General features: G+C 34.6%; 1 protein-coding gene and 1 pseudogene across 5 annotated transcripts in view; one reads left to right on the top strand and one right to left on the bottom strand.

Annotated features, from left to right (window-relative positions):
* Positions 1–451: 451 nt before the first annotated feature.
* The window catches only part of ACBD5 (acyl-CoA binding domain containing 5), a 33,692-nt gene continuing 13,869 nt past the window's right edge, over positions 452–20,274 (bottom strand). For 2 of the 5 annotated variants that reach the window (XM_037510751.2, XM_037510749.2), the window contains exons 5-14: positions 14,906–15,020; positions 14,775–14,807; positions 11,892–12,026; positions 10,606–10,794; positions 8,629–8,735; positions 7,048–7,315; positions 6,078–6,277; positions 5,724–5,765; positions 4,908–5,017; positions 454–2,280 (exon numbers count right to left, since the gene is read on the bottom strand). In XM_037510751.2, coding sequence (XP_037366648.1) covers positions 2,268–2,280; positions 4,908–5,017; positions 5,724–5,765; positions 6,078–6,277; positions 7,048–7,315; positions 8,629–8,735; positions 10,606–10,794; positions 11,892–12,026; positions 14,775–14,807; positions 14,906–15,020 — 1,212 coding nt within the window. In that variant the 3' untranslated portion in view covers positions 454–2,267. Of the gene's footprint in view, positions 2,281–4,907; positions 5,018–5,723; positions 5,766–6,077; positions 6,278–7,047; positions 7,316–8,628; positions 8,736–10,605; positions 10,795–11,891; positions 12,027–14,774; positions 14,808–14,905; positions 15,021–20,274 lie in introns of all 5 variants that reach the window. The other 3 variants (XM_037510748.2, XM_037510750.2, XM_054695186.1) reach the window with 3 other exon arrangements.
* On the top strand, positions 8,913–9,679 carry LOC119245114 (60S ribosomal protein L23-like; annotated as a pseudogene).

The raw sequence follows: 20,274 nt of genomic DNA, 5'->3' as shown, positions 1-20,274 counted from the left end.
TGTACAGGGTGCAACATGTACATGGGTGTCTTGGTGGTGGGGCTGGTGTGGTAATATACTCTAGGGTGTGATTCTACACCTCTGAATCATATACAGTATTATGAAACAATGTTACCTCAATAAGCTCATGCACACACAAAACCCTATCACCATTTTCCACTATAGATATTATTATGGCTGATTAAGGGTGCACTGAGTGACCATGGGACACTATCATAAGAACTAAAACCAAGATTTTGACTTGATCAATATTAACATTCCCAACCAAGTGAATAAATGAGTTATTTTTCTTTCCTGTTTTATAAAATGACATTTAATAGGGTGATTGCATGGCTGGTTTGTTGCTTGGAAAGATGCATGATTATATGAATTCCTACTATTCTCACTTAATCCTTAGTATATAAACAATGCACTTCTAACAGTAAGAATAAAATCATACCATTTCTCATTAAAGTTTTATTTTTAACTTAGTTTTACAATTAACAGAAGTGAATCATTAAAAAAACCACAGCTGTCAATTGAAAATTTTAAATGAGGGTCTTGTTAAACAAAGCAGTAATATTATATCCTATAATTATATCTTTTATATTCAATAACTGTATGCAAAGTGTTTTTAAAACTATAAAATAAGACTTTAGGATATAAATCGTTATCACTAGGAATTAGTTATCCCCACCACTTATAATGAATCACAACTGCTTACATACTTAATTTGTATTTATTTTATTATTTATTAAGAGAAAAGCCACCATTTTCTGTACCAGATTGATATCTAATTTTTTAAAAATAATCCCTGATCCATAAGTCTATATTTTTACATATAATTCAGTACTTGCTTCATTTTATTCTCCTAAGTAAACAGAGGAGTTTTTAAAAAGCAAATATTAGATCCTTTTAGACAGACATATTTTAATCAAGGTGGGATTTAAAAATAAAAAATATCAAGTTACATGATGAAAAAAGCGAATTGTATTTTTTTCTTCAGACAAACAAGACCCATCCTGTATATTAGAGATGGATTACTTCCCTCTTGAAAACACTCTGAACACACGACGCTAAACTCAACATTATACACAGCATGTATGCTTACAAATTATTTGCTACAAGTCCTTCAAATCAGAGATACCTTTGTTTTGGAAGACATACAGGAAGAATAATTTTTTTTTAAACAAAGCATTCAAGGATCTAAATGACAGTCTTTTATGTCTAACTGGAAAAACAGGAGAGGGACTATTTCCATTAGTTGGATATACTTTATTCATATGGCCTGTTAGTTTGCAAATCCTTTTACTACCCCTGTGAAATAGGTATATCTCACATATTACACTATGAAGAAGAGACAGAGGCACTAAGAGGTTGAGTCCAGTCTGCGCAGTTTACCAATTGCTTAAAAGTGATCTTCATATGTTCCTTTTTGACCTTTATAAAAACAGTATAAATAAGTTTTCATTTATATTTCAAAGCACCTATGAAGCAGAGACAAGATATCCTCAGTTAAAATGATTACAAAGGAATAAATGTATATGATTGAATAAAGATCTTATTAATGATCTGCAGGCTCAGTATACACTTGTCAAACCTACTTTAATTCTATTCTTCATCATTTCCAGCAGGTTTTGTGTATGTTGTGAATCATTTGTAAAAATTAAGCCTAGTACACCAGGTTGTACTTTATAGTAATGATGCCTGAATACTAAAGTCAGAGTTGTGAAAGCCCAAGAAAGAATTAGGGGCAGCCCACAGAGTGGATATGGAAAAGATTCTTACAGTAGTTTTCTACTCCTTGGCATGGTAATTTAGTGACTAAGCTATAGTTGATTTAATCTCACTTGAAATTCACTCCTGGTTTGCATTCTTTCTTATATTTAATGTAGAAAATTAAAAATGTCCAGTTATAAATCTGATCTCATCACAACTGTATCTGGAAAAGCAGCTTATATTTCTGTATGGGAGATAATCAGGTAAAACATGTTACCAAACAATAATTAATAATTTAACATCCTTCAAGTTCAAGGGTAGGGTAAATCTAAGTATGCTACTTATAACCTAGTTGAGATTGATTATTCAAGTATCAGCAATATTAGTCCTTAAAATGTTATCATTTGTGTAGTGCAAAATATGTATGTATGTATGTACACAAATCAATCTACTAGACAACAAAAGAAACGCAGTCATCACAAACTAAGATTTTCTTGTGAATTTCACAATCCATTTCATTCCAAGGTCATCCAGGCCCAGTAGTCTTCTTGAGCAAAATACCATTTTCTTCAGTTCAATTTTCTTGAAAAAGAAAGTGAAAACCAATTTCCTATGAATATAAATGCAACTTGGATATGAAGCACATTGACACCAAATAATTCTCTGAATAACAATATTCCAAATTCAAAATCATAAAGTTACAAATGATCCTTATGAAATTATTTCATGTGACTTATATAGCTTGATGTGAAAGATCCAATGGCAGGTGTCAACATTACCAAATAGTTTGTAATAAATATTTTAAATTTATATTCCTCCTCATCCTTTTCTAGTTGGCTTTGTATAATTCATATTTTTAGAAATCATTTCATAATTTTATCAAAATGAAAAAGTTGTAAAATTAAAAATCTTCATAAAACTATAAAAGACTGACAGATATACAACCTGGACTATACATTTAATCAATGTATATTATGTATCTTAATTTCTAGGCACTGGGGAATCAAATAAATGATTCTCCATCTTCAAAAGTGCTCTCAGTTTAGCTGAGAGGGCAGGAGATATAAACCAACTGCTCAGATATGTATAATGTGATGGTTTAAATGACAGCAGTGTGAGTTAGGAATCAGAGAAGGGTGCACTTGCATACACAAAACTCAATTATCACATAATACCTGAAGTGTGAGAAAGGTCCCACAGCTGCAAAATCTCTATACCCTCCCAAGGACCCAACATGCCAAATGCCTAAAACTCTCTCATAGATTCATTTCTCTCCTCTCTAGAAATGCCCTTATGCAACCTTGTTGGCAGGAGTAATATTTCAAATAATCAGATCATTCTTCATCTTATGTAGAAATCCTCTTATGTATATCTCCTAGGCAGGAGTGATATTTTAAATACTCAGATCAGTTTTCACATAACAGAAAATTATTTGTGACAAAAAGAAAAAAGGCCCTTGGATTACAGTTGAAGTTGTCAACAAAACAAGACCAATGTGGGTGGTTCTAAAGAATCTGCCCGTATAAGATGTCTACACAATTAACCCACATAATACAGATTACTATAAAAAGGTCTTCTACAGATTTACAAAAAAGCACACAACTTTGGTTCTAAATGCCCCAATCATTTAAATCACCACCACTACCTTCGGGTAGTGACTCTTAAGCCAAAGTATAGCTTATTTTTTGTTTTTAATGAAGTGACAACCTGCTTCAACTTTAATTGTAAAATCAATCATTATCCTATGCCAAATTTTTCTACTCTCCAAGCATCAACTTTCTACAAAGGAACCGTGAAAAAGAACTTTGAGATAAATTGCAAAGTATATAAAAACCTACCATTAGTGTCACTGTTTCTTGCTGCTTAAAGCTAGCATTACTGTATATTTAAAAAAAAAGGTTTCTCTTTTCCCCCCATTATTAAGGATACTAGAATGTGAAACATAATACAGCAACAAACCCAAACATCATAGGAGAAGTATAAAATGTGTGAAAGAAGAAATTAAGACCTACATATTAACATCTGAAATCACTCATACACACACACACACACAGAGACATGAAAGGGGATAAATAATACTGAGAAAGCAACTTAATGCTTCTAAAATCCTACTAAAGGTTTTTTAATTGGGCAGGTGTATGTCAAGAACATAAATGTATCAGAAAACTTATTTAGTTAATTTATGAATATTAACCAAACAGTCTTAACCGAGGCAGAGAACAAGGATGACTAATACAATTCATTTAATATCATGTATTTCAGTTTCTCAACTATAAAGTAATATGCATGGAACACTTATAATAAGGTAGTAGCTTATCCCTTTTAGCCTATGAGAAATAGTGATGTTTAATTTTTCTTTTGTTATCAAATGTAGTAATTAGAAATGTGGGTTCTTTGTTAGAGGAACAATATACCTATAATTAACTTATAGAGAGCACTTTAAAGTTTATACCCAGTACCCTATTTCTTTTCCCCATTTATTGTTAATTAATGGGAAATGGGAATGAAAACATAACCAGAGAGGGTGTCAGTAAGATAAAAATCTGCCCATCCACAGAAAGCAGATGAGATTTTACAGCATCCAGAATACGCTCTAAGGATTTTCTTGAACTGAAGAGTTTTGGCCTCAGGTTATTCCTAATCTAGACAAACTCAGAGGACTTACAAGGATTTATAATTATCCTTGGACCTATTTCAGGTATATGCTGGCATCCCGAACTGAAATTGTAACCCTCAAATTAGAATGATTCTCTTATTTTAGAGATAGTTAAATGACAGGCTGAAATTTTTCTGAAATATCAATGCCTGTATTTCAAAGGCATACAGACCATGTAGGTATTATTTATTTACTTACCCACTGTCCTTTAATGTTAGCAAAGGGTCTAAAACAATTATCAGACTTTTAAGAGTATTGTTTCCTCATAAGCCATAAAACACAAGCCTGTAATTTTTCTCACTGTTGACTAAATGAACAAATCCATCAGATGATCACAAATGAAAAAAATTTTAAGTCCAACAAGTACCTAGAAATCCATCAGACATCATTTCCAAGGTATTGCAGTTTTAGTCTAAGGATTATCACAGAATATTCTTTATAACGATATACTAATAGCAATAGAACAGACCTATTACCTTCTGGAAGATCTGTCTATACTACATTAAAAGAGTTTATATATACATCACATTGAATGATAAAACTATAGTATTACCTTCTCCTCCTTTGATAATATAAATGCACCAACCACTGAGCAATAAAAGGCCATATGATAGCAAAAGTTAATGCACCAGGAGACATGTCAAAGGGCCACCAAGATGGTCTCTGAGAAAATAAAGTGGTCACAAATTGATTACATATTACATATATGAACTTAAGAATACACCTAACATAATTCTGTAAATATGTAAGTAATAACAAATCTAACTCCTACTATAGGGAGGAGAGACATTCTGTATTTCAGAACATAATTCAGTAAGAAGACTTTCAGGATAATTCACAGAACAAATATATATATATTTTTCATGATATTACTAATTTTCCTTTTTATTTCCTTTCAACTTATTTACATATAAATGACATATATAGTGTAAGTTTAAGGTATGCAAAGTGATGATTTGAAAAGACTATATATTTTGAAATGATTACCACAGTAAGCTAGTTAGTATTTCCATCACTTAACATAAAGGATTTTTTTGTTTTTCCGGTGAGAACATTTAAGATCTACTCTCAACAATTTTCAGGTGTATGACACGAAACTGTTACCTATAGTCACCAGGCTGTACATTCCAGTTGCTTACACCATAACTGCAAGTTTAACATCTCCCTATTTCACCCCATCCCTAGTCCCTGGCAACAACCATTCTACTACTCTCTGTTTCTGTGAATTTTTTGTCTAGAACAAATATATTTTTAACTTCAAAGTTCTAAAGGGTAGATTTTACTTGGAATACTTTAAGGACCTTATATAATGTAAACTTATTAACTTCTTTGAAACCCTGGCATTTATATTTAATAAAAATTTTTTTACCTGTGAGGACTGATCACTAGTATGTAATGTTGATGCTCTTGCCTAGAAATACAAACAAAAGTGATTAAATTTTGATAAAATGAAAAAATACAGTAATTTTCTAATTTTTTGAAGGTTGAAATATTCTTATTAAATTCCACACACTTATTAATTCCTTGATTTACATACGAACTACCAATTTACAAACACATTGGAGAATGGCCGCCTTAAATAAAATTTATATATTTTCAAAAGTAGGTTTTACTTCTTTTTAGAAATCAATAAAATACATTGATATGTGTAAATCTGGATCATTACAGATTTGTTTTACAGAATCAACAGATGGAAGGAGAAAAGACAAATTTGGAAGCTTACCTGTGAAGCTGTTAGTGTTTCCAGTTTGTGAAGTCTCTGAAGGACATTCTGCATGTCCTCCTGCAACCGCATGAGCACAAGAGCAATCTGCTCATTGAGGGTGCCTCTTGACCCTCTGTCTGAACCCCAGCGTTCCCCATCACCTCCACTTCCCATTTGCCGACTTTTAGTTCCTTCACTCAAATGTTGCATCCTATGCCCTATTTTAAGAGAGCAAAATAAGTTTACTGTAATTTTTTCTTATAAAAGTAGAAATAATCTGTTTGGGTTTTTTGTTATTTCTTTGAGATTCAAACTTGCAAAGTGAAGTGGAAGCAAATCAAGAAGTGCACAAAATAGAGGGCCTCCCTGGTGGAGCAGGGGTTAAAGTCAGTGCTCTCAAGCTATCCCCAGCCACTGCAGCATGAGTTCGATCCCTGGCCAGGGAGGTGACCCATGTGGTGAGGCAGACCTCTCCTGTCTCGCCCACTGCTCCCCTCAGCAGTGTATTTCAGTCAATCCGCCTGTTCTGATACCCACTCTGTGTCTGGTGAATTCTCTCACTTCCCTCCCCCATACCTCTGGTCTGTACCCCAGTTCTTGTATGCATAGATAAATAAATCTTAAAAAAAATGTGGGAAAGATAAAGAATTCAGATTTTCACCTAAAGTAAGAAAAAAAGCAAGAGTAAAATTACAGCAGTTAAGTGATTGTTTGGGGAGATGATGAATCATAAATTTGACTACCTTAAAAAATTACCAAAAAGATGTTGAAGTAGAATTATTTCCCCCAGATATTTGGAGAACACACTACTGCGACCTCTGGAGTCAAAGAATTAGATAGAAAGAAAAAATGTCAGATACTATGTAAGAATAACTTTTAGCATTCCCTTTATAAATTGAGAGTCCTAGTGCATCTCTTTATGTTGATCCTCCCCATTTTCCTAATTAGCTTATAAAGATAGTGAGAACAAGAAAGAAGTAATACATACCTTTCCCCCTTCTGACATTAGAGAATTCCTCATTTTCTCCACCTCGTTTCTCACGGTGTGGTGCTCCACTGTTACTTCTGCCATCTTCTCCTCCATGTTTTACTTCACCTTTCCCTTCAACTGCTATCATGTGCATATCTTCACAGTTGCCACTTCCAGAAGACACTTGAACATTTCCAGAAAAAACAGGATTTTCCAAGGGCTGTTTGGGGTTACCACCCAAGCAGTATCGAAATGGTCCATTGTTGGATGTAAAGCTGTCTAGAGGCTACAAAGTGAAAATAATATTTAGTTAAAAGCCATAATCATAAACCATATTATCACAAATTTTCATAATAGGATTACTGTTTTCATAAAATGTTTTTTCATATTATTATAGGGAATATTTTTCTAAAAACTCTTCTTAAATTCATATTCTGTTTTTTTATATGCAAGAAAGAAATGGGGTAGGAATGATTCATCTATGAGGAAAGAACTGATAAGTTTTTGGCAATGAATTTTTCTTGTGAGTCCGTTATTCATCTAAGAAACATTTAAATGTCTATTCTTATCCTAGTTACTATGCTTAACTCTGGGAATACTAGGAAGAAAGAGACAGATTCCCTATCTGCAAGAAGCTTCAAGTCTTAGTAAGGGAGGTAAAGAAGCAAAATCATTGCAGCATAGTTTGATAAATATTATAAAAAATATGTATACAGGCAGCACACACAGAGATCAACTAACACATACTTGGTTTGGGTGGAGGTTTGGTCAGGGCAGTCTTCCTCAAGGAAATTATATCAACTAAGACTTGAACAAAAGAGTATAAGTCAAAGGTGTGGCGATGAGGACAGCATGTAACTATAAAGGAGCAGTGAATGTGGGGAGTGCAATAGCCAGATAATTACTGAGATTTATCCCTATGTAGTCCTTTTTCATTAGCTTTCCCAAAACAAATCTTTTACAAAAGAAATAAATAAAAGAGATTCTGGATTCTAATCACTACTTATTTCTGTTTTTCATTCATTTCAGCTCATTCTCGGCTTGGTTTTCTCACAATTATTTTTCCATCTATGCTATTCATTTGTGTTTAACCTTACTTAAAAAGTTTTTTATTCGTGTGCTTTTAAAATTTGACATTTGACCAAATTAAGAGGTAGATTTCATTGTATTATGTACTGAAAAGAGAAAAACACAAAGAGAAAAAAAATAAAATTAAAACCATTGATTTAGAGAGGCAAAAGATAAATGATTTTCTATAAGACACACTAAAATTATGTTAGAACAGTGATGGGGAAAGGATATAACATCAGTAAACAATCCATGTTTCAAGCACAGAGACTAGCAGAGTTCACTCTCTGCTCCCTTGTCCCGTATCACTTGTTACATTATAAATTATAACATATTTAAATATTTTTAATAATACAGAAATTTTTTATTTTTTAATTCACAGAAATAATTAAAAATACAAATGTTTAAACATTTTAGAGGTATGTTTTCAAAGTGATGAACAGCATGTAAATCTTCTATTAATAGAAGTTGTTTACCGAATTCTAATATACCACTTTGAAAATCACCGATTAAAAAAAATGTTATTTTTACCTCTTCTTGTCCAAATTGCTCCATGGAATCACAGTAAACTTCACTGTCAGAATCACTTGTCAAATGCTGAATTCCTGAAACATCTTCAATATAGTCATCATTCACATCTAAATATGAACAAATATACAGATGGTTATTCTTCAAGAAAAATATACATTTATTCCATTTCAAAATTTATCAACTCTATAGTATTTTCATGCTGGGAAACAAATTTATTTTACTAAGTCACATTTTTTTTTTAACTTACTAAAACTTTAAAATCTTTTATAAGGTGTTACGGAAAGATGCTGTCAAGATCAAACCTTACAAAAACTTAAACTTGTAACAGAAAACTGACTACCAGGTAAGAGGCCTACATCTGGGATAAAACTATGCAAGTTTGGTTATTACATTAAGAAATGATACATCTTGATTTCTCAACTGAATTGCAGCAATGTTGTTAATTCACCATTACATACAATAGGCACATTCCCTACAGTTCTAAGATATAAAAAGACCATAATTCATGTTGCTGATTGGAAAAAAAATAGATGATCAGAGATTTTGGTTAAAAGAAACCTCAGGAAAAAAAATAAGCATTTCAATTTTTGTCTCTTCCCAGTATTTAAGATGTCAGGAGGAGATGTGGCAGGTCCTCTGGTATAAAATTCTAATTTCTTTAGATTCTCCAGTAGGAGCCACAATTAACTGTACTGACACCATAGGAGCCAAGAATTTGTACAACACCTCTGTGAAGGGGATCAAGGAATGAATGACAGACCAGACCACCTGCTGCTGGTGTGTGGGGTATTATAAAAGGTCATAGTCAAGAAAAGCAAACCAGAGTGCAGGAAGAAGGCACATTCAGCAGGAGGTATCTCAACAAAGAAAATCATACAAAAGACAGTATATTTTTCTATTTTGAAGATAATACTGGAGTCATAGTAAGCAATAAAGGCAAGATGAAAGATACTGACATAACAGGACCAATTACAAAAAGGAGTTTGCAGATCTATGGCCCAGGATTGCATCCAGTTCTGGCAGCTTGAATGAATCTTTAGTGTATTTGTAAACAACAACAACAAATAAAGAATATCTGCTCCAAAAACACACTAAATATTTCAAAGATTTATTTTCAAATGCCATATAAGACACATTAAAAACATCTCAATGAGGGCCTCCCTGGTGGCGCAGGCGGTTGAGTGCCACACTGTGAGGCTGGCTGCAGCCTCTGCAGCACGGGTTCAAACACGGCCTGCCTGGGAGAATCCCACATGTCGCAGCAGACCTCTCCTGTCTCACCCGCTGCTCCCCTCAGCAGTGTATTTCATTCAGTCTGCCTGTTGGGTTCCCCGCTCTGTCACTCGTGAATCTTCTCACCCTTCCATGCATCTGGCCTGTACCCCAATTCTTGCATAAATAAATAAATCTTAAAAAAAAAAACTTCAATGAAACATAAAAGCCCTGGCCCTGATTTACTATCCTTCAAAGCTATAAATAAACCCTTATAATATTAACAAACCCTAAAATATTATTGAATAAAGGCTTTTAAAGTTCTAAACTATTCCTAAGTACAAAATTATTAAAAGAATATTCCTCCCCGGTGGTGCAGCGGTTGAGCGCTGGGTGGGGAAGCTGCCCGCAGCCTCTGAAGCACTGGTTCGATTCCCGGCTGCTCCCCGGCCACCGGAGGAGAGCCCCACATGGCGGGCAGACCGCTCCTGCCTCCTGCTGCTCCCCTCAGCAGTGTACTTTGGTCCTTCTGCCTGCTCTGCTCCCCGCTCTGGCTCTGGTGAATTCTCTCACCCTCCTGCGCTTCTGACTGTACCCAGTGCTTAAATAAATAAATAAATAAATAAATAAATAAATAAATAAATAAATCTGTAAAACAAATAAATAAATAAATAAATAGAGTAAGGCTGTATTTCCCATTTAAAAAAAAAAGAATATTCCATTCATACAAAAGACTCTGGATAAATAATTATTATGGCACAATACCTTGGTGGGTAGAGACAGTTTTTCTAGTTTTCTCCAAGTTTTGGTCTACTGATTTAACTTCTTCAGCACTTCTGTCTTTCAGAGAAGTGACCTGAATGTCATTATGTACATCCTGAACAAAACTGTCTTTATCATAGCCATTAGTGACAATTTCCAAATTCTTATGGTCTGTGGATTTCGTCATTTTATCTTTTATGAAAAAAGAAAAAGGAGAGATAAAGGTTCACAGTAGAAAAGCTTCTGCATACTATGTTGTAATATCAAGTAATAACTTTATCACCTACTTTAATCCCTTTGAGGATTTCCTACATTGAATCTCTGTCAATCCCTGAATTCCTTTTTAGCATAAGCAAATTGCTCTATGAGACGCAGAAGTACAAAGAGCTCCACAGAGCCAATAAAATCATCCTTCAGGAAAGGTACTGTTCGGGCCTCCCTGGTGGCACAGGGGTTAAGGTCTCAGCACTATTAGGCTATCGCTAGCAACTGCGACAGGAGCTCGATCCCCCCCTGCCAGCAAGCTAACCCCATGGCACAGCAGACCTCTCCTGTCTCACCCACTCCTTCCCTCAGCAGTTATTTCAGTAGATCTGCCTATTCTGTCTCTGGTGGGTCCTCTCACCTCCCACACCTCTGGCCTGCACCTCACTTTTTGTATGCATAGATAGATAGAATAAATCTTTAACAAAAAGAAAAAAGAAAAGGTACTGTTCGTCATACCCTACTGTAAAGTAAAGCAAAACTAAGAAGTGTGGTTTGTGTTAGTGTCTTTCTGCCTCCCTTTTCTAAAATGGCCTTCCCAAGAATAACTGGCTTTGTTACTAACAAGGCCCATTCTATGCAGTAACCCAAGATTCCAGGGTTCCCTCTTCATCAAAACTTCTGCTTGCATCCTATTTTCTGGATTCAGTTCTATTCTTGACAAGATAATGAAAGTCTAACTTGTCTCCCTTTCTTGGTAACATATACATATTCATATTGGAAACAATTCCTTAAAGGAATCTATTTCTAATATAGCATTTCAGGTATTATATTCAGAGGAGTGGCCTATTGGGTTAGACTTCAATTAACATGTAGTTTCAAGTAATATCTATGCATAGGCTGGTTGTCCCTAGACACTGTTGTAGACCCAGTAACCATAACAAAGCTGGTTACTGGGTCAACAGCCTAGATTCCACCATATGCGCTAATTGCATATAATTCAAAATAGCCCAAACCTCCCCATATCCTTTTATCTAATAAAATTGTTATTTTATTAAAATTGTAGCCTATCATCCAAAGATTACCATTATCATTTTGTTCTGCTCCTTTCACTTCCTCTTGGGTCTCTTCTTCTTCAGACTCAGCTCCACTATCACTGCTTTCCGCTTTACCATTAACAGTTTTGGCATTTGGAGTAGAAGTTAGTACATTACCCAGATCTAAAACAGAGAATGACCACTTAATGACTAATACTTTGACATACAACAATGTATAATTGATAGATAACTGATAAAATAATTTTGAATTAAAAGTTAGAATTTTGATCATTAATAGTACTCTTTTTTTTTTACTATAAATATCCATACATGGCACAAATATATTCCTCCAAGTATCAGTTTACAACAAAAATGATAAATCTATTATAAAACTTTTCTGAACAAAACAGAGGATAAATTATTTTTAAGTTAACATCAATCAAAACAGTGAAGTTAGAAGTGAATGATCTGTATACAAAGTAACTGAAGAGATAATTGCTATGTGCTAGCATGCTGAAAACATAACATTTTTTGGCTCTAACAACAGTCTTATCAGTATTATAGTTGGGCTATGTTTAAAATTTTGTATCCTTTTATTACCTTTAGCAATTCACATGCCTTTAGGAATCCAAGTGCACAACTGACACTACTGTGTCTTCATATTTATTTTTTTTAATTATCAGATAAAATAACCAATCACCTAAAAAGGAAAATTGTCCTATCACCCAAAGTCATATTTTGAGAATACATAAGAGCTCCTCAAACACAGTATGCATAGGAATCAGTTAAAATGCAGACTCCGAATCAGTAAGTCTGGAGTGATCTAAGATTCTGCACTTTCATAAAGCTCCCATGTGATAGTAATGTAGCACATATGGTATAGGGAATGATATTTTCATCAACTCTTTAAGATACTATTGATCTTAAGTGCCTACTGGTCAAAAACAGTGATCTTCATAAATTTTTGGTCTTGATTTTTACTTACACAAATGTTTTGGATGCTTTTCTGCATCCCAAATAACGTATTAAATTTCAAAATCTCCATACATCTTAAATAACCAGGTCTATGCTCTTGTTAAGTCTAACTAATGATTAGATGCAAAGAGTAAAAATTCAACCCTATCATAAATATTATGTCCTATTACCCTCTTAGAGAATCATGGGAGCAGGATTGTTTTTGAAAGTTTCTCTTACTTTTCCCCTGACAACCAGAAAAAGCAAGTATAACAATTAATGACAACAAAACCCCACACTACATTGCAGACTAAAGGATAAAACCAAGTGATTGTAATCATAGATAGAGAAAAGAAACTTAACAAAACTCAACACTTTTTAATGATAATAATGGTGAAAAAATTAAGAATTCAAAAGAATTTCCTTAATCTGATGAACTGCATGTATGAACTTTCACAACCGGAAGAATACGCAATGTTAAAAAAACTGAAAGTTCTGTTCCTAAGATAATGGATAAGACAAAGATGTCTGCTTCTGTCACATCTAATTAATATTAAACTGCAAGTCCTAGCCCAGGAAATTAGGCAAGAAAAATAAAGCCATCCAGTCTGGAAAGAAATGATCTCTCATTGCAGATGACATGCTCTTGTATATAGAAAAGCCTAAGGAATCTACAAAGAAAAACAAAAGGAAGAAAAAGAAACTATTGGAACTAAAAAATGGCTCAATGAGGTCACAGGATATATTAGATCAACATACAAAAAAATCAATTATAGTTCTACAAACTAATAATTTGAAAATTAAATTGAAAAGTAATTCAATTTATAATAGCAGCATAAAGAATTCTTATTAGCAATACAGTTGATGAAAGAGTGTACAAATTATATGTGCAAATGACATTGTTGAAAGAAATCAAAGAAGATCTAAATGGACTAGAAGACAATGCAGTTGAGATAACTATACTCTCCCAAATGATTACAAATGATTACTCTACAAATCATTACAAATCCTACCAAATACCAGTTGACTTTTTTTGCAAAAACTGATTGGCTGATTCAAAAATTTATTTGGAAATGTGAGCGATCCAAATAATAAACAGCTCATATTTCCCGATTTCCAAACTTACTAATTACGTATATGTTGAAAAAGCCCACTACACAAATAGGTAAAGTTATACTGCAAATACACCTGGTTACTTTTAGCAAGATTCTTTGTTTGAATAACAAAAGTTAAAATTGCAAAGTGTCTTACAATTTGTCAGTATCTTAAAAGATGCAAATACCCATTAAATACCCATATCCTTGGATCCAGAAATTACACTTCTAATATATCCTATCGACATACTTCCACATATATAAAATGATAGTTGCTCATGGTTAGTCTCAATGACATTTTTTGAAAACCGAAAGAAACAAACTAACTGTCCATTTGAATGATACAGGTTAAATTATGGTACAGTTCTTTATCTCTTACAACATTTGAATCCAGAGGATTTGAAATGCAGCTTTCTAATTTTGCCAAAGTAATACATTATATATACTATAGATTATGTAAGATCTTCAACAAAAACTAATGTAGCTTTCAGTAAAAAAATTGATACTTTCAGGGGCCTCCCTGGTAGTGCAGGGGTTAAGACACAACCTATGAAGCTATCCACAGCCTCTGCAGCACAAGTTCAATCCTCGGCCTGCCAGGGAGCTACCCACATTGCGGAGCAGACCTCTCCTATCTCCTCTGCTACCCCTTCAGCAGTGTATTTCAGTAGATCCTCCTATTATGCTCCCCACTCTGTCTATGGTGAATCCTCTCATCCCCCACACTTCTGGCCTACATCCTAGTTCTTGTGTATATAAATAAATAAAAATAAATATTAAAAAAATTTAAAAATAGAAGTTTTTAAGTTATATAAATTTGTGCTGAATTTTTTAAGCATGTATGTTTTAAACAAAATTTTTACATGGATTTCATTTTGCCTACCTTCTAAGTATTTAGAAATTTTCTCCAATCGGACTGGCATGTGAAAGTAAAAAAAAAAATTAGACATATAAACTTTAATGCATGCATATGTATTAGCTGCTAAATTAAAAACTAAGAAAAAACAGTCCAACCTGAAGTTAAATCAGAACTTCTGCCACTTTTTTTGTCCTCTACAATTTCATAAAATGGACCTATGACATGCAGCAATTCTTCCACTTTCTCAGTCATAGGCATAGTTTCAAGTATCTGTAATAGAAATAAAACAATCTTGTGAAATCACAAACTGTTAATCTTATCTGCACTAGTGTCAAATAATTTAATAATTCTAATTTATTTATCAATAATATCGAGATCTGTGCCTCCCTGGTGGTGTAGGGATTAAAGACAGCACTATCAAGCTATCACCAGCCACTGCAGCATGAGTTTGATTCCTGGCAGGCCAAGGAGCTAACCCACATGAAGCAGCAGACCTCTCCTGTCTCGCCCGCTGCTCCCCTCAGCAGTGTATTTCAGTACATCTGCCTGTTCTGCTCCCACTCTCTCTGGTGAATCCTCTCACCCCACTGCACCTCTGGCTTACACCCCAGTTGTATGCATGAATAAATAAATCTTAAAACAAAAAATAATAATCTTGAGATCTGAAGTTCATTTATAGATACTACCCTAATGTGCATATTAATTACATACTTAATGTGCATACTCCCTTAGAAAAGCTTCAAGTATATTAAAGTATTCTCATCTTGAAAATTATTTTCTATAAGCTTCATATAAAAATACATACAAATAATCAAAAAAATATGCATGAAACTAAAGGCACTAATATTAAAGAAAATAGAAAACTATGATGTTAAAGGAAAATTTTGACATGTGTTTATTGATACTAAAGTAGTGTTTAAAGGGCACAAAAGGGCCTCCCTGGTGGCGCAAGGGGTTAAGACGCAATCTATGAAGCTATCCGCAGCCACTGCAGCACCAGTTTGATCCCCGGCCAGGGAGCTACCCACATGGTGCAGCAGACCTCTCTTGCCTCACCCACTGCTCCCCTCAGCAGTGTATTTTAGTCAATATGCCTGTTCTGTTTCCTACTTTGTCTCTGGTGAATCCTCTCACCTCCCCCCACACCTCTGACCTGCACCCCAGTTCTTGTATACATAAATAAATAAATCTTTTAAAAAAATAAAATAAAAAATAAAAAGGGCACAAAAGTTGGAAAAGGGAACCACTTTCAGATACCTTCATACCTGTGAAACAAATTGGAATTATCATTTATCATTCAAATTTTTTCTGTAACTTTTTTTTATTGGCGTAACATTGGTTTACAACACTGTATATGATTAGGGAAATAGATTCACACCTCTTCAGATGTATGTCACAACACTATATCCACCACCGAAGAATCCATAACCTCCACCATGAACCACTGGGCTACCTCCCCCAATCTGTTCCCCACCTCCCACCTTGCGCCTTTAGACTCTCGATTCTGCAATCATATTTCTAGGGTTTGTTTTGGTTTAGTTTTGTCTGTTCCTTTGTTTTGTTTCTTTATAGTCTACATATGAATGACATCACTGGTGTTTATAATTTATTTCATTTAGCATATCCTCCAGTTTCATCCATGTTGTTGCAAATGGCAAGGTAGGTGTAGATATTATAGAATAGGTATAAATTAGGTAGGTTGTAAATAAAATAGGTATAAAAGAATTCTTTATTCATATGTCTTTTTGACATATGATTTCTAAATATTTCTAAAGGAAATATTGTTAGTATAAAGCTGGGGCCAATAAGGAGAGCAGAGTAATTTTTCCTTCATTTTAGCCAGAATTTCAATAGTCAATATAATCAGGACACAAGTGTCCATAGCAAGATACACTGAGAATTTAAGAGGATAACTGTCAAAAAAAAAAAGTCAAGTGTCTGAAAAAGAAGCTTTAAAACAAAACAGAATGACCTCAGTCAAAAAGAAAAGATAAAAGAAATGGCACACACCCATAATAACACACACATCCACATAGTACAGGCAGAGATGAAGACCCCCAGACAAGCAGACAGAAGCAACTGTCAGCCTACTGACATTTAGCAGGCAACTAAAATTTATCCTGAGAAGATTTTATTTAAAGAATAAGTAAATTCAACTGGGTTGTAACTTATCCAAATGAAGAATGTTTTAACAGAAATATCTGCTAAGTTTCATGGACTCTAGAAAGGCAGCATCCAATAGAACAATAATGTTTCTAGGTTTATTCAGCATTTTTCTTAGTGAGAGCCATGAGTATGATGTAAATATATGGGAAAGGTACAGGTATACTATATTGTAAAGCAAAGACTAAATTTCTTGGACTTTTTTGGTTAGATGGATACATCCAACAAAGAAACCATAACTTTATTCATGACAAAAACATCACAAATTTTGCAAAACTGCAGCCATTACTGTGAAACAAAACAAAAGTTCTTGTTTTCAGGTGGCTGTATTGTTACTTCTATAGCAGCATTCACAGTATCATTGTTTTATTCTTCTGGACTCAGACTACCTCTGCTTTCCACACATATGCTTGTGACATGACCATTCTATCAGTATATACTTAACTCCCACACCTGTTTCATCAACCTTTCTCTTCACCCTCCTCTAGCACAGGTGGAATCTGTGTTTACTCGAATGTTGCAGACAGTTTTACCTTGACTTTTAAATTTCTCAGTAGCTGCTAGCTATCCTTGCTGAAATAAATCCTCCATTTTTACATCCCCCCAAACAAAGTAGCTATCTGAAGCTGGGTTCTTGATGGTGTTCTTAGGTTTCAGGACAGTGACTAGTAATCCCTGTAAAGACCTGTTCAAGGCACAGTTTGAACACAGCCCTCCATTCTTGTCACTCTGGCTCTGGTTTGCTTTACTGACTGGTTCTTCACCAATTTCAGCTGCTGTATTGGCTGGACTTGTGTGCCATCCTAATCCTCAAGCTCTGGTCTTGATTCATCACAGGTAGATTTTGTTCCAGATCCTGTTTAGCCTGAGTCTGTGGCAACTCTTGCTCAGTAGCAAGGACAGTTTCTGCAGCTTCACTGAGCATTTTGAGTAGGGAAACAAGTAACCAAACTGAGTATATCTCTTAAAGCTATCTAAACCCAGCACTCTTCTCTCTCTTCAGTAGACAAGCTTAGCATATACTCATCTAGTCTGCCAAGTGCCTTTGACATTTTGAGGAGGCATACCTAATCCTGGGTATGCTAATGGCTAGAAAAATATATTATTATCCACACTAAATTAAGAAATTTAATTAAGTTTCTAAAAAGATGGTTATCATGAGTTAAGCCTTATTTAATTTTTTTTAAGATTTATTTTTTTTATTTATGCATACAAGAACTGGGGTGCAGGGCAGAGGGGGGTGTGTGTGTGTGTGAGAGGATTCACCAAAGACAGAGTGGGGAACAGAACAGGTGGATTGACTGAAATACACTGCTGAGGGGAGCAGTGGGCAAGGCAGGAGAGGTCTGCTGTGCCATGTGTGTTGCTTCCTGGCCGGGGATTGAACTTGTGCTGTGGTGGCTACTGATAGCTTCATAATGCTGCATCTTAACCTCTTGTGCCACCAGGGAGTACCAAGTTAAGCCTTTAAAAACAAATCAACTTCACTAAAAAAATAAATAAATAAATAAATAAAAATAAAAAACAAATTAATCTTTAGTACCAGAGAAAGCCAATGTCCTGGTCTCACAGCTATGCACAAGACCCTCATCAGTGGTAATATTTGGTTCCATTCTTTATAGCCCCTATTCTAATCTTCCCTTCATTACAGTGATTGTCCCATCTGTTTAGAAATCCTGAAATAATTGGTCTAGGATTATACCGGAACAAGTGTATTTTATTTTTTTTTCATACAAGATCCTGTGCTGATTCTAATGTGCAGCCAGAGTTGAGTACATTGGTCTTTCTTAAAATTCAATTTTCATAATGCACATTATTCAAGTACTGGTTGAATTACCTGGGAATCCCCATAAGATAGCCTGTGCAGAAAACAGAATTTTATACCCCCCTCCAATTATGAGTAAAAATAATTTATTTAAAGAAATATAGATTTCTCCCCAAACACATTAATTACTCTTTGTGCTAAAAGTTAAAATACTATTAATTTTAAAGAATTTTTATTTTAGCAACTTCTCAATGATATTTCATTAGGCTGTATAAATTATGAGAAACAATTTTCCGGGCCTCCCTGGTGGCACAAAGGTTAAGATGCAGCATTATCAAGCTATCGGCAGCCACTGCAGCCACTTCACTCCCCGGCCAGGGAGCTACCCATATAGTGCAGCAGACCTCTCCTGTCTCGCCCGCTCCACCCCTCAGCAGTGTATTTCAGTCAATCTGCCTGTTCTGTTCCCCATTCTAACTCTGGTGACTCCTCTCTCACACACACCCCCTCTGGCCTATCCCCCAGCTCTTGTATGCATAAATAAATAAAATAAATCTTAAAAAAAAATTTCCTATAAAACAGTCTCCATTACAACAACTAAAATAAATGAATAAAGTTCCTTCAATCCTTGAGATTTATACTATAAGAATAATTCTTAAAGAGTAATAGTAAACTTTATAGTGAACTATAATTTAATGACCATTTCCATTAATAAACTATTGCAAGTAGAAAAAGTCCTAAATTCACAACTAATCTTTGACAAAGGAGCAAAGAATATGCAGTGGTACAAGGACAATTTATTGAACTGGTGCTGGGAAACCAGACCACTACTTCTCCCCATGCACAAAAATCAACTCAAAATGGATAAAAGAACTGGGCATAAGACATGAAACCATAAAATATATAGAAGAAAATATAGGTAAAACACTATAAGACATACAAGTCAGTAACATCTTTAAAGATTCATCACCCAAAGCAAAGAATGTCAAGGAAAAGATAAATATCTGGGATTACATCAAACTGAAAAGCTTCTATACAGCAAAAGAGACATTAGCCAAAACAAAGAGACACCCCACTGATTATGAAAAAATCTTGGCATGCTATACAACTGATGAGACTAAACACAAAGATATTCAAAGAACTTACAGGACTCAACAAGAACAAAGTAAACAATCCAGTGAAGTAGTTGGCAAAAGAACTTAAAAGACACTTCTCCAAAGAGGAAATGCAAACAGCCAACAGGCATATGAAAAAATGTTCAACATCCCTTATAATCAGGGAATTCAAATTAAAACCACAATCATTAAGAATGGCACATATCAAAAAAACTAGCAACAACAAATGTTGGTGAGGATGTGGTGAAAAAGGAACTCTCCTACATTGCTGGTGGGACTGCAAACTGGTCCAACTGTTGTAGGACAGGGAGAGGGTCAGCCCAAACCCCGCAAACCTGCCTATTCTAAATGGGTTCTGCCATCCGCCGCATCAACACAAAACATATGACACTTTAATGGGAAGGATCTTTAATAAAAACTAGGAAACAATACAGGTGAGGCAAAGAGTCTAGTTTCTAAATGAAGCACCCAAAGTTACCCA

This window comes from Talpa occidentalis, unplaced genomic scaffold (genome assembly GCF_014898055.3).
Source record: "Talpa occidentalis isolate TD23 unplaced genomic scaffold, MPIMG_talOcc4v2.1 talOcc4.14, whole genome shotgun sequence".
NCBI classification, from domain to species: domain Eukaryota; kingdom Metazoa; phylum Chordata; class Mammalia; order Eulipotyphla; family Talpidae; genus Talpa; species Talpa occidentalis.
This window is presented reverse-complemented; position numbering and strand designations above follow the sequence as displayed.